The sequence below is a fragment of the Erigeron canadensis genome, chromosome 1 (genome assembly GCF_010389155.1).
Source record: "Erigeron canadensis isolate Cc75 chromosome 1, C_canadensis_v1, whole genome shotgun sequence".
In the NCBI taxonomy this organism is placed as follows: Eukaryota; Viridiplantae; Streptophyta; class Magnoliopsida; order Asterales; family Asteraceae; genus Erigeron; species Erigeron canadensis.
The window spans coordinates 58,594,316-58,609,320 of NC_057761.1; the positions used below are offsets into that span (position 1 = coordinate 58,594,316).

Consider the following 15,005-nt stretch of genomic DNA (forward strand, 5'->3'; position numbering starts at 1 on the left):
TAATATCTTGGCCCATCAATGATATCTTAGAATATTAATTCGGTTGAATAAATGATTGTAGTATCAAAGTTTGTTAAATATGCTTTTCTATGCATATTTAATTGGAACCTTTAAAAATAGGAATGTCCTAAAATATACGTATGAACTTAAACATGAACCTCACATATGATAATCGTGATCATTTCCAAGAAAACGTGCAGAAGACGACAAACCTCCTCATCCCATGCAAAGGTTGGAAGGCCTTTTTCTATCATTTAGGTAGAAACTGAAAGCAGCCTCTCTACTTAGGTAGAGGTAAGGTCTGCCTACATCTTAACCTCCCCATACACCGTCGAAGTATTGGGGCTCAAAACCCGCGGAAGGCGGCACTGAGCAGTTAGTTACTTAATTACTTACTAGTAAATTTAACTATTGTGTTTTATTAACGTATAGAATTGCCTTCATCCAATAGATGAGTGTACGTGCACTTTATTTTTCTAGGCTAGAAATGAGGAAGCGTCCGTGTATCAAACAATCCTGTCAAAGAAAATCAATTTAATTTTCACATATATAAATTGTAAGCAGCTCAAGGAGGATTCAAGATCCATGAAAGCTCAATTGAAAGGCTTGAATATGTACTTAGAAATTAAATTAGTAACCTCAAAAGAAAAAACTTATTCTTACTTAACCAAACTTTTTTGAAACAAATAAAAATAAAACTCAAAAACGAAATCACATAAAAAACTTATAGATAGATAAAGTATCAAAAGAACACGCTCATAAAGACAACTGAACAGATTTAAAAAAACCCATCATCTGCAACACTAGAGATACGCCCACCGTATCCCAACCAAACATTTTTGGAAAGCAACCATAGTACTTTCTTATTAACTAGGAAAAGAAAAGTACAATGATATTATTAAACATTTATTACCTATTTTAGAGGCCAAGTATGCTGCATTTTTAAGAGTGACAAATTATATCAACTACGAAAATGTAAGCTATAAGTAACTTCAACTTCACAAAAATATGGTAGCTCACTCTCCAAAGCCTCCTACATAGTTACTAAAACTTGAAAGAACCTGAGTCATGAATTTACCTATTTTCTGAAAGCTCCCACAAAGTTATTGAAGCTTGAAAGAACCCATCTCATAAACTTAACCCGAATACAAGATCTCAATAACAAGCATTTCAATCCAATACTTCTCCTATATTGCATTTCTCATAAATTTAACATAAAGTTGGAACAATAATTTAATCAATAGTTTCTTCGGGGCCTTACTTATCAAGAATGAGTATGCTAGATTAAAAAATTCTTGCAATAAGCAGCTCAGCTTAATCATAATTATAGAATATGGAACGAGAAAAAATGATTGTAGATCTCCTTAAAAAGCTAAAGTAAATATAACCTGATGTCCTGATTTATGAAACTTCAAGCCGCTGATAAAATTACTGTTGAATCTTAAGCACAGGGAAAGCAATAACATCTCTGATACTAGCTGAATTTGTCAACAGCATCACCAGCCTGTCTATCCCGAGTCCCTGAAATGATACATTCTCCATTAAGAAACAAGATTTTGACCAGCAATAATCATATTGAAGGTAGTGGTTATCTATTGAAGATTTTAATTAAATGGGCAAAAGGTTTTTGCAGGTCCACCTAAGCCCTTTAAATACAAATATCCATCTTGACCAGTTACCCAATCTGCCAGACCTGCCCACTTTGTCACGTCTGATTAAAAGGGAGGCAGATTAATACCATTCCTGAAGCTGGAGGCATTCCATATTCCAGAGCCGTTAGGAAATCTTCATCAAGTGTGACTTCATAAGACTCGTCATCATCACCTTTCGGCCCTCTTTTTTCTGCATCCGACGCTTTTGAAGCTGCAGCCTCCCTCTTTTGATTATGCTGCTTCACTTGTTCTTCCAAACGTCCTCTCTGTCACGATTTATTGATTCTATTACTGTTTTGTAACTTTAAAAAGTAGATAATCACCAAGATAATCATACTCAGCAAGTATCTTTATCGAATGTACCTGGTCCACTGGATCAGTTAATTCAGAAAATGCATTTCCCAACTCCCGACCACAAATAAACAGTTCAAACCTCTCTGTTAAACCTGCATGTCTTTATGAAAGACAAATGTCCAGAAACAGATGTAAAGGTCAGCATGGTTGGCAACTTTGAAAGTAAGTCTATTTTTTCAGCAATGCATGTGATATTTAGTAATTAAAAGATCTTTAGTACCTCCGATGTGGCTTTGCTAGAGGAGATACTTCAACAGGATAGTCTAGAACAAATGTAGGCTGAACAAGTGTTGGTTCTACTACCATCTCAAAAACCTGAAAAAATTGAAACTGAAGTTATTCACTACACTCCAAAGTTTGATCTGTTTATTTTGGATGCTAAAGTTTAATTCATTATTGTTGGTATATGACCCAAAGTCAACATTAAAAGTGATGTGCTGGTATTGACCTCATTAAGCACGTGGCCAACGGATGAACATGCTTCAATCAAATGTATGTCTTGATTATTTGGGCCCGTACTTAGTGCTTTAATAGTTGCTTCCTTAACAGCAGTGAGATCGTTACCCAACTCAATAAAATCAATCCCTATTGCTTCTTTCACCAGATTATGCATTGTTTCCCTCCTCCAAGGTCTTTCCAGATTGATTTCCACACCCTACATGTAAATGCTAATCTTAGAAATGATTTTGGGTAATATTAAACTGAGTAGTAGAAATTTCAAATGGAAGGTAGTATCCAACACCCTTAACATTCATATTAAAGGTCACACCTGATAGTCCACAGTAAGCTTCCCATGAACTGCAAGAGCACATTGAGTTACAATTTCTTCAGCCATGTTCATCATGCTTTCATAGTCGGAATACGCTTCGTAGATCTACATGGAAATATCTAATGTTCAGTATTAAATAGGCCGAGAGTTAAATGATGCATATGTTACCTCTATAGTTGTAAATTCTGGATTATGACGAGTCGAAATGCCTTCATTTCTGAAAATTCTTCCAATCTCATATACTTTTTCAAATCCACCAACCTACAGTGCAGTCAGAACTCAAACGGTATGAACATATATACATATAATTTCTATGCAAAAGAAAGATTAACTAGACCAACACACTAACATCTGCTAACACAAAACTAGAGGTCGTTTTCATTAGAACCTCACCAACATTCTCTTCAAATGGAGTTCTGTAGCGATTCTAAGATAAAGATCCCTACCAAGAGAGTTATGGTGTGTAATAAATGGTCGAGCTTCTGCACCACCAGCTGCCCCCTAGAGAGTAAAGAAAAAACTTAAGACAGAAAAAAAAATTTAAATCCAAACTCTCTTATTAGATTGTATGATTTACAAACCTGAAGAACTGGTGTATCAACTTCAATAAAGCCCACGGATTCAACAGTCTGGCGAATGACTGATACAATCTACTGAAGTGAAGCACAAATCAGCACTTGAAAATAAGAAATGATATTCTTTAGTATCATGAGAATACTTAAGAAGATGATTAATAAAACACAATGTCTCAATTTTACCTTCGCTCTTTTACGGAATACATCAGCTACCTCTGGATTTGCAATCATATCTACATATCTATACGAGAAAAAACAATTGCTTATAACAAACGATTGGGAAAATTATTTTACAGCACGCCAATTTGAAGACTGTGAAATGAATGCACAGACTCACTTAGCAAACCAACTATTAGAAAAACTAACCGTTGGCGATAACGCTTGTCCACATCTGTTAGACCATGAAACTTATCCGGCAGTGGAAGCAAAGATTTTGTGAGAATCGAGAACGAATTTACACAGACAGAAAGCTCCCCTGCAAACACACATAGTAAGAGTAACACAAAAGTGTCATCCAATTATGATTTAAGGGCTATTAAATTAGCATTGTGGTAGGTGTTTCTTAATAACATCTCTCTTTACGTATTATCTGTCTGTATTGGAACATTGTGTGTTTACAAAGAGGCTAACCTTTTTCTGTCCGCTTAATAGAGCCATTTGCACCCAATATATCGCCTATATCAACAAGACTCTTTAATTGTTCAAATTGATCATCTACAAGCCTTTCCTTCTCACAGTAAAGCTAAAAATTTTTGTAAAATGGCAACACAACAGCACACCATTGTTAATTTACTTGGATGATGCTTAGATATGAACATCATAACCGTGATTAAAGCAAAACAGGGATACGTTATCACTTATCAGCATACCTGAATTGTTCCAGAATCATCCCTCAGTGTCAAGAAAGCAAGTTTTCCAAATGCCCTACGTGCGACAATTCTTCCTGATATTGATACATGGTCATTCTGATCATTTGATTCTTCACCATTGCCTAAATGCTTATAAATCTCTTGCAACTGATTAGCGGAGTGACTCCTATCCCACTTGTAAGCATAAGGTTCACATCCATTGCTCCTTAATTCTTCCACCTAAAATAAAATACCAGACTATGTAACCGTTACAGGTACAAACTACATTTCACATTAAATAAGAACTGCAAAAGCAAAACTGATCTTTGATATGTTATTCTGTGTTTTATAAGGATAAATGTACCACTTAAAACATATGAAAGGGGTAAATTTGCCACCTTTTAAAGGCCCAAATTTGCCACTTACAATTTAACATTTATGTATCTGCCACTAAACATTCAAGTAGTGTATTTTTAGCAAGATGGTAAAGATTCTGATCTTGATATTTAGGACCTTACAATTTTACGATCTTTGGAAGCTTAGCATATGAATAGGATCTTGATGTTGATCCTGACCATAGGATCTTGGTAGGGGCTATAAACTAATTAGGCCATTTAGCTTGAGAAAGCTCGAGTCGGCTTATTTTCGAAGAGTAATGCTTGAGCAGACTCATAAGTAGTAGTACTCTTAGGATACTCAAACTCGAGATATAGAAATATTACATTTTTTTAGTTAATAAAAAGAAAAACAATGGGGTGAAACCCCAATGGTATCGCCATCATGTGACCACATGGGCCCACAGATGAAGGCTCGTCACAGGTTCAAAATGTGCCAAAGGCAACTAGGCAAGTAAAGAAACTATATCTTGTGATCCCATGTGTAAGGATGGTGACTTATAGGGCATCAGTTCTATGTCGTGTTACCAAAACGGTACATGGGACCAGAGGTTCCCACCCATTTATCCCTTTTTTTAGGTAATCATTAACATTTCGTATAGTACTAGTGTAAAATTCGGCAACTAGTCAATTTTTTGGTCTCCAACTCACTAAAATGTTCTTTATTAACCTAATAATTCTGATAAAATCAACATCAATTTGATATAAATAATAATAGAAATACACTAGAATATCTGAAAAACTTAAAATGAGAGAGATTGAAGTTAATAGTGTACCTTTTTGAGACGGATAGCGCGAATTGCGTCTCTATCAGAAGTAGAAGTTGAAGTTGTAGTTGAAGATCTCCGCTGCCTGCCGCCTTGTTTCGGGGCGTCGGCGGTGATGGCGCCGGCGGAGGATGAGCAGCATCGGATGAAAGTGATAGGGATTGCGAATGATGATTTTGAAGAAGAAGAGGCGATGTGGAATAGGTGGCGCAGTGGCCGTGATGACCATACTTTTAAGGCCTCCATTATCGATTGATGGATACGCGCTCAACTCAGAGGAGTAAACTGTGTTATATGACTCTGACCTCTATCCTCCTGAACCTGCTGCTTTTCTTTTTGCAATTAGCCTCAAATGTTATCGAGAACAAGGGTTGAAGATAGAAAGGGGTTATGTTTGTAATTTTGGCTTTTCCTTTGGATTAGTGGTAAACACGGCCTCTCGGGTAGAAACTAACCTCCCCATATATTGAAGTATTGCAGGTCAAAACCCATAAAAAATTACATTAAGCAGTTTCTTTTTTTCTTTCTTTCTTAGAGTCATATATTTCTCTTGAAAAATCAATCTAAACTTATAAAGTTATAATTCGCTTAAAAATCAACCTAAAACTTTAAAAATTTAACATATAGATTCTACGAGTATAAACTTTTGTTCTTAATCTTATCTCATGATTGTTCCATAAATTAGTATCTTATGATTAGATTGATTTTTCAACATATAAATTAAGTTGATTAATCATTATCCATCTCCCATGTTGTTGTTCACTCTTCAACAAAACTTTTACTTTTGATTGATAACATATTTAGTTCCGCAATGCGTTAAAATTATTAAAATATTTTCCAACCATATTTATTCAAACTATCTATCTTATTTATCTATTAAATTAAAATATTTCCGCCTAATATCTCTATTAATACTTTTAATGAAATTATTTACCAAAAAATACACTCATTAACCATAAAATAACTATACTACCATTATATCAATTACTTTTAGATTAATAATCACATTTTTACAACCACCGCCGCCACCACCACCACCACCACCTGTTGCCGCCACCACATTACGCGGGTACCCATCTCGTAATCCTAATATTTGAAGCACAACGTGCAACCCGAACCAATCCAGTTAACATCAAGATAATTATCCATCTGATTTACATTATAGTATTTTGACTAGTTTTTAAACCCGTGTCCGATATTGGACACGGAATTTACGACATTATCAATATTAGATCTTCATACATTTAAGTCATAAAGGCTTATAGTTTAGAAGAAGTACGGTTTTAAGTGTTATATTTTGCAAGTTGTAGTACAATAATAATAGGTTGATAAATGTCATTATTAGCCTAGACATATTGATGGAAATGTTTGCCGTAGTCATTCCACAAAGCACAAGCTATATATAATAACTTCTCCATTATAGAATATTTTGAAACCAGGTGTATTCATAATGTGACATTATTATGAAAGATAATTAAGAATTAAAATATAAACATATTTTTGATCATGTACTTAACATTCAAGTATATGTATTTAATCATGATGCGCTTCCATAACACGCATAGGTTTAATTTCAATCACTTGTTCTATGATAATATGATAATAATTAGGATTGTTTTTATATTCTTTGATAAAAATTAGGACTCTTGATTTGAATGACAACTGTAACTTTAAACATTAAAATGCAAAACTAATATACCATAAAGGAGAAAATTATGTACTTTTTTTATTGAGAGATAAAATAAATCTTGAATGGATTTTATATTGATTTGGATTTAAGATTCAAGTAAACCCTTTGTTGTAAATTATGTTTGGTTCTATGATCATCTCATCTCATGTGATTCCTATGGTGTTTAGGATAATGATGTTGTATATCGTTTATCTGTTATTATGTTTGGGATATGTATGTAGAGTTCACATTGTATTTATATCTAATATTAAACTAAAAATTAATATTTATAGTTATAATTATAAAAATCTAATCTAATATTTGTTAATAAGTCATTAGGTTTTTAAATAATTTTTTGTATAAAATATTTCATATGCTAAAATTTTTTTGATTTAATTAAATGATTGTAAGTTTTAAAAAATTCTCTCAAGTTGATGGCTAAAAATAAATATAAATTAAGTATTTAGAGGGTTAAAAAATGTAAATTATTGATGAAAAAACAAAAAACTGTAAATTAATGAGACTTTTTCTACAAATTAATATAAACATTAATATAATAATATATTTAGATAATGATTATTAAGATTTTTAGTTTGTAGTTTATCTAAATGATGACATCATCAAAAGTCAATTTGATAAAATCGAACGATGTGATTGACTAACAAGTAGTTAGTTCAACTGTCTTATAGTATATACTAGATTTTAGACCCGTGTCCGACACTGGACACGGGGTTTATGATATTATCAATATTAGATTTTCATACATTTAATCCATAAAAACTTATAATTTTGAATATATACGGTTTTAAGTGTTATACTTTGCAAGTTGTAATACAATAATCACATGTTCGTCACTGTCATTATTAGCCAATACATATTGATGGGATTGTTTGTTGTAGTCATTCCACTAGGCACATGCTACAATAATTTCTCTATTATGAAGTTTTTTGAAACTAATTGTACTCATAATATGATATTATTAAGAAAGATTATTAAGAATTAAAATAGGTGTTTATTTTCAATCACTGTCCAATGATAATTAGATAACAATTAGAATTGTTTTCATATTGTTTGATAACAATTAGGACTTTTGATTTGAGTAACAATTGTAACTTTAAAAATTAAATATAAATACTTTTTGTAACGTTTTTAAAAAATCAATATATTTGGATAATGAGACTTTTTCTACAAATTAATATAAATACCAATATAATAATATATTTGGATAATGATTATTAGGATTTTTAATTTATAGTTAATATAAATGATGACATAAACAAGGGTCAATTTGATAAAATTGGACGGTTTGATTGGTTAATAAGTCATTAGTTCAACTGTCTTATTAGTATATATTAAGATTAACATTAAGTTAATAATACAGGTACAGTTACGCTTAAAATCTTAATATAAATATTAAACTTTATTTAATTTTAGATTAATTAATTTTATATTTATATGATAGAACATACTATTGGATATACATTAGTTATTATTTAATTCGAGATATATTCTATTGCATAAATATCAGTTATTATTATATTAGATAATATATTAGTTATTATTATTTATTATTGGGTAAAAAGTGTAAACTTGTGATGGAAAAGAAAAAAGTGTAAATTAAAGTCAAAATTGAAAAAAAAGTCAATATTAAGAAATCAAGAGATATGATTGGTCGATAAGTTATTAGAACAACTATGCTTTATTATAATAAAAGATTAAGTTTAAGATTCGAAAACTTTAGCTTTCGATTGGGCCTGGCATTACATATAGATGAATAGTTGGGCCACAGCAGTGAGTCTAGATTTAAAAGATAAAACGCAGTTGTTTGCTTATCCTAGCAGTGAGTCCAGTCCTGTGTTTTGTTTTTCACTTCGAGATGAAACCTACTAGTAGTCTACAAGTATCATCATCCTCCGGCGACGGTGAACTAGTTGCCGGCGGCGGCAAGAGACAAGTTAACAACAACAACAACAAACCACAATTCCGTCCAGCTATTGATGATTCTAAACCCCTTCTTCAAGATCCGGTACTCCCCTTTTTCTCCTTTATTTATTTTTATTAGTTTTAATAAAAACACAACATTATAGATAAGTTGTGTTTGTATTAAAATGATTAAATAATGTTTTAAATGTTTGGTTTGTAGATTGTGAGATCAGATCCAACTGAAACAGAAGAAGCTGTTATCAGATTGCCCAATTTCCCTACTTTCTCATAAATCTTATCATGGAATCATTGTAACAAGGCTACTTCAGTCTTCGTGATTTATTTATATAAATATAATAATTTAAGCTTGCTTTTTCTAGTTTTTAAGCTTTTACTTATGATATGCGGAGTATTTGCCTGCAAATATGCCTAATATTAAATGGAACATGATTAATCCCCTTAAAACCAAAAAAATATAACATGTGGACTCCAAAGTGACCAGAGGGAGAAGCTCTTCTTCTTGTTAAATTGACTAATTTTACCAAATGCCATCATTTTTGTACTCTATTTAGGAGGATTTTTAGGACCGTGAATTAGGAGGATATATCATTACTCATTTTGAACCTCCCCATATATATAAACTGGAAGTGGTCTGGAAAAAAAAGTTTGGACACGGTTAAGATTGGATACTATGGTTACGCTGCATTCCCTTTGAATCAAAGATTTGTTCTCATCGGATAACTTAAACATTGAAAACCTTACCGGGTTTACCCAATCTCATAATACCAACTAGCTTTTTCTTGCGCTTGTCTCCATTTTAGTACTAATCTAATTAAGTTGTTCTAGGGTAGAAATCAAAATCCCAATACGCCTAATATTGTTAACAAAGAGTCTCATGACACAGTTCCCCAATGTCTGTACAGGGGTATGGGGAATTGGGGATGACATGCCCATTTCATTTCAGAGCAAAGTTGGCTTGATAATGGCAATTTGGAAATTGCTAACAAGCAACATGGCACAAGGGTTTGAAATAAGTCCTTGAAGGGATTATGGACATGCCAATGGGTTCAAAACTTGTAGATTAAAAAAAAATTTTTTTCACACATATAGAGCACCCGAAAGAATCTGACTATTCTATTCAAACATGACGGAAGGGTTTGAAACAAGTCCTTACAGGATCAGTACCTAATGTAATGCCTGTTTAACAGGATACTAGCTTAAGGACCCGGGTGACTACCCAGGTAGTATTATGGTAACTAACATATGATTCTACCGTACATATACAACCATGATCTTAAAAGTTAGATGTTCAATTTGAATATGACATTAAAAACAAATAGATTATATTACGCAGTAACATGTGTTAACATAAATATGCAATCGATTTGCTAAAATTTCCAATCACAATAGTAGTTTTAACCTCCAAAACATGTGTCTAACCAAACAAATTAAGTACCGAATACATCAAACATTGTAAAGGAAACACAAGCATAATTAAGAAAAATTGGATTTTTCGAGAGTCCTGGTTTCCAGGCAAAACGTGTAATTTAGGAGTAGGAGTATATTAGAATGCCGTTTTAAAAATAATAATAAAAAAAATATGTCCTGTCATGAACAAAATTAATCTATACTACCTAATAAAGCAAATCCCCCCTATTAATAATTTTTGTCTTTGAAATACCTTATTTGCCCCTGGACATTTTTTATTCCCATAACTCTAAAATTAGGCGCTCCAACCAATGTCCCTCTTTGGTAACCCGTAATTTTGTTAACGCTGATATGAAAATTACTAACATCAACCGCTGTCACTTCCACCCATCGCCGCAGTATACCGCCGTTGCATCCCGCGGGTATCCATCTAATAGTTAACTAATAAAAACAAAGAAACTAACCAGGATTCAAACTTTTGACATATTACTTAATAACTACCTTTGTAAACCAATTTTGGCAATTTAAATAATCCATTGAAAAAATACCTATTTTTGGGAAAAATCCATTGAACAACAACCTTCTTTAGCCAATAATTACCATTAGTAGTGAAGTTTTGTTAAAAAAAATCTTGTATTCATGAATTGAGTATACAATAATCTGGGATGTATTATGTTGTAAAATCCCTTTGATTTTGAAATTCTCACGACCGACTTAAAGAACCTATTTTTGAGGAAAATCTCAGTTTATTTTATTACTTAAATTTACTTTTATTTAGATATACTAAAGTACATGACGTCATTAATAATGATTTTTTGAATAAATTTAATGAATGGAAAGGGGATAGCTATGCCAAGTGGGATTTGTAAATGAGACAATTTAGCAAAGGACTTTAACTTTATATATAAAAAAGATAATTAATACTCCGTATATGTTTTTTAAAGTGATACTGACAAGTGGTATGACTTGAAACCTGTAAAGCTGACTTTGCGGGAAGTAGCATAGTTCTAGCGAGATGAGTGCGTAGGCAGTGGATATATCGGTTTTGTTTAATTGAACATGGATAGATGGAGTGTCAAATGAATAAACATGGATTAAGAGGTTAAGACTGCAGCTTTTGTCAAGATGCCCTTAATGATATCCAATTCTACCTTCACCAATAATTATACTGGTTGATTGGTTTCTAAGTACTGTATTTAGGCTTCTTTTGGCACTCCAGCTATCCATGTTTAATACATACAAATGAAAAGTATCTATACTACTATATAAAGCAAATTGTCCTTTCCCTTTAAGTAATTAAGAACCTGAACTGACCATATTACCCTTCTTATTTATTCACTAATTTAAACATCTTTAGCTATATACCTATAATACCCTTAATAAAATAAAATACAACATAGATTCTCTAATCCTTAAATAACCATATTAACCCTTACCGCCGCACATCATCGCCACAATTGACGCAGCCACACCTTTGTCGTTACTACCATCACCGCTGCATCGTGCAGACACCCCGTCTCGTATGGAGTAATACATACAAATTCTCAAGACTTATCACACCACTAACGGAAAGAGAATTATCGAAAGGTGGAAAAGTATATAATACATACAAATTCTCAAGACTTAATTTTCGAAAGGTGGAAAAGTATATAATACATGCAAAGAAGCATGTTGTGGTCTTTTCAAATGAAAAAAAGGATATCGATCGGAAACAACCACGGGGACGGGTTTAGGAAGAAAAAGCAAATTTGTAATGTCTATTGTAATTAAATTCCCATGAAATCTGATAAAAAGACATAAATTCGTGTAATTTATTTATTCTAATAATATAACCAAATAAAAATCTAATTAAACACAAAGCACAAACACATACATACACACACTTGGGTACACACGGACATTAATACATATATGCAATATACATTATACAGTATTATGAACATCATTTGAATAACTAATTAGTATTATTAAATATTTTTTACATATATATGTACGTAGTACTATGTATTATTTATAGATTTTTAACCTTTGCCAGATAACATTTTAATATTTTTATTCGTTAAATTTATTACTGTTGTTAATTTCATACAACTTTTTTTTATACTTTTATTGAATAAATGTCGATATTGCTATATGTGACGTTTCTTGTAGAAATTTTTAGAGTTACATGATGCATTTTGTAATCTATTATATAAATAAAAAACAATTGTAATAACATAAGATTTTTAGATATATCTCATTAAGTTTTTTTTAAATATATGTAAAATTTTAATCACCTTAATTTTTCGTTATAATAAGGCGAAAACTATGATGTCTTTTATGATATGTTTTACTCTTTTGTTTTTACCACCCGTATGTGTTTTAACCATGTGTCCACAGTTACACAAGTTCAGTTTCCGCTTAGTTTCGTCATTTACAAAATAACTTATCACAACTTTTCAATATATTAACGTTGTGATCTTGTGAAAATGATAACATATTTTAAAGCTACCCGAATAAAATTCGGTTTATTTGTAAAGCGTTTATAAGTTAACCCGGGTTGAACCTGGGTTGATTAGCTAGTATTTATATAAAGAAAAGTAGATTATTATTAACTTTGGGCGGATATTTTTTTTATGGTTAATTAGTGGAGATGGTTTAGTTTAGTTTAATAATGAAAAACGAGATGTATTTGTTTTGATGTTTATGAGGAAAAAAAAGGCTTAATATTAATGGAAATGTATCTTTCACTAACCAACCCCAGTGTGTTTGGCCATGCATGCATATTCTCATTTCTTAATTAAGTTTATTATAAATTAAGCATGAATAATGCAACCTTTGTAGAAGAAAAGTTGATATACAAAGGCCTTCTACTATTTTATAAATAGCAACCAATTGAACCAAACTAACCCATCACATACATAAAGCATTTCATTTACTAGCTAGCTAGTCTACAGATACACATCTTGATCACTCCCAAACCACTACTTAAAACCATGGCTCCATCGATTTCGACAATCCACCCAGCTGCAAATTCACTCAACATTGTCGATTTCGTGGTGCACAAAGGTAATGGAGTGAAAGGCTTGGCTGAATTGGGACTCAAGACCCTACCACAGCAGTACATCCAACCTCTACAAGAACGGTTTGATACGAGCATTGAAGAAGTGCAACGTGATTCCATTCCAGTTATCGATATGTACAACTGGAGTGAAACGAAAGTTGCAAAAGCAGTCTGTGATGCAGCACAGAAATGGGGTTTCTTTCAGGTTGTGAACCATGGAGTGCCCATTCATGTTTTTGAACATGTCAAAGATGCAACTCACCAGTTTTTTGCTTTGCCACCGCAAGAAAAGCAGAAATACTCAAAAGAACGATCAGTTACCAATAACGTTCGTTTTGGTACAAGCTTTACTCCTGATGCCGAAAAAGCTCTCGAGTGGAAGGATTATCTCAGCCTCTTTTATGTCTCGGATGATGAGTGTGATTCCCTCTGGCCTCCAGTTTGCAGGTACAGATCGAACTTGTTGTATTAATTTGACTATACATTGTAAACAAGTTAAAGCGATCTAGCTGGTTTAAATTGTTAAAAAAAATTTCATTTTTTTCTTCTGATTAGGAATCAAGCTTTGGACTACATGAAGAGTTCTGAAAGTGTTGTCAAGAAGTTGCTGAAGATACTGATGAATGGGCTGAACGTAAAAGAGATAGACGAGACCAAAGAATCGGTTCTAATGGGGTCAAAGAGGATTAACCTCAACTACTATCCCAAATGTCCTAACCCTGAGCTCACAGTGGGCGTGGGGCGTCATTCAGATGTATCCACGCTCACTATCCTTCTTCAAGATGATATTGGAGGGCTTTACGTGAGAAACACAGAGACTATGAAATGGATTCACGTCCCTCCAGTGAGCGGATCTTTGGTGATCAATGTTGGAGACGCACTTCAGATCATGAGTAACGGCAAGTACAAAAGTGTTGAACATCGTGTTAGTGCTAATGGATGCAGTAACAGGATTTCAGTCCCGATCTTTGTAAACCCACGGCCTAATGACGTTATTGGACCTCTGCCAGAAGTACTTGAGAGTGGAGAGAGACCACTGTATAAGCATGTCCTTTACTCTGATTATGTCAAGCATTTCTTCAGAAAAGCACATGATGGGAAGGCCACAGTTGATTTCGCAAAAGTATAAACTTACTTTGTGTACACCAAGCAGTTTTTATTTTCCGACTAAAGATCAATAAGAGAGCTATATAAGCAAATGTGTGAGGAAGAATCAAGGTTGTATATGCCCTTGATAGTGTTGCCCTCTTGTAATTCAACTTTATCCAAGTAAACTTGCAGCTAAATATGAGACTACTTAAGGCCTTTGTAACAAATTATGTACTTTATGTTTTCTTTTGATAAAGAGAACTCAAATTCGAAATTCATGATCTGATACGGATACCATGTTGTAAAAACAAAAGAACAAAAACACAGCTACAGATCTGCATAAAAAATCACACACAAAAAGCAGCGTAAAACAGAAACAACAAGATCCGGAATTACAACTTTTTTGTAGAGAATTAAACTTTACCAGCAGGGAAATTTTGGAAACAATTTATCTATTACAGCATCATTCTCATTACAGATGAAACAGAACTTG

The 15,005-nt window shown here is 32.8% G+C and overlaps 3 protein-coding genes across 3 annotated transcripts; 2 read left to right on the plus strand and 1 right to left on the minus strand.

Annotated features, from left to right (window-relative positions):
• Positions 1–1,168: 1,168 nt before the first annotated feature.
• On the minus strand, positions 1,169–5,745 carry LOC122607907 (lysine--tRNA ligase, chloroplastic/mitochondrial). Its single transcript, XM_043780983.1, has 14 exons — positions 5,370–5,745; positions 4,220–4,438; positions 3,981–4,092; positions 3,717–3,825; positions 3,534–3,591; positions 3,357–3,425; positions 3,169–3,276; positions 2,944–3,036; positions 2,776–2,880; positions 2,455–2,661; positions 2,227–2,321; positions 2,016–2,106; positions 1,739–1,918; positions 1,169–1,521 (listed from the first exon to the last, which is right to left on the minus strand). Exons 1-14 carry the CDS (start codon positions 5,604–5,606, stop codon positions 1,429–1,431), a joined length of 1,776 nt encoding a protein of 591 aa, XP_043636918.1. The 5' UTR covers positions 5,607–5,745; the 3' UTR covers positions 1,169–1,428.
• Positions 5,746–8,837: 3,092 nt separating this feature from the next.
• On the plus strand, positions 8,838–9,331 carry LOC122585761. The gene is made up of 2 exons (XM_043757884.1): positions 8,838–9,055; positions 9,173–9,331. Exons 1-2 carry the CDS (start codon positions 8,906–8,908, stop codon positions 9,242–9,244), a joined length of 222 nt encoding a protein of 73 aa, XP_043613819.1. The 5' UTR covers positions 8,838–8,905; the 3' UTR covers positions 9,245–9,331.
• A 3,960-nt stretch (positions 9,332–13,291) lies between these two features.
• On the plus strand, positions 13,292–14,724 carry LOC122585276 (feruloyl CoA ortho-hydroxylase F6H1-3-like). Its single transcript, XM_043757396.1, has 2 exons — positions 13,292–13,870; positions 13,979–14,724. Exons 1-2 carry the CDS (start codon positions 13,356–13,358, stop codon positions 14,550–14,552), a joined length of 1,089 nt encoding a protein of 362 aa, XP_043613331.1. The 5' UTR covers positions 13,292–13,355; the 3' UTR covers positions 14,553–14,724.
• The last annotated feature ends 281 nt before the right edge of the window (positions 14,725–15,005 follow it).

Coding starts and splice junctions, on each gene's coding strand:
- LOC122585761 (XM_043757884.1), top strand. CDS start 8,906: ATGAAACCTACTAGTAGTCTACAAGTATCATCATCCTCCGGCGACGGT. Junction 9,056..9,172: donor AACCCCTTCTTCAAGATCCG/GTACTCCCCTTT, acceptor TTTGGTTTGTAG/ATTGTGAGATCAGATCCAAC.
- LOC122607907 (XM_043780983.1), bottom strand. CDS start 5,606: ATGGAGGCCTTAAAAGTATGGTCATCACGGCCACTGCGCCACCTATTC. Junction 4,093..4,219: donor ATGATTCTGGAACAATTCAG/GTATGCTGATAA, acceptor AAAAATTTTTAG/CTTTACTGTGAGAAGGAAAG. Junction 1,522..1,738: donor TGCCTCCAGCTTCAGGAATG/GTATTAATCTGC, acceptor GTATCATTTCAG/GGACTCGGGATAGACAGGCT.
- LOC122585276 (XM_043757396.1), top strand. CDS start 13,356: ATGGCTCCATCGATTTCGACAATCCACCCAGCTGCAAATTCACTCAAC. Junction 13,871..13,978: donor CTCTGGCCTCCAGTTTGCAG/GTACAGATCGAA, acceptor TCTTCTGATTAG/GAATCAAGCTTTGGACTACA.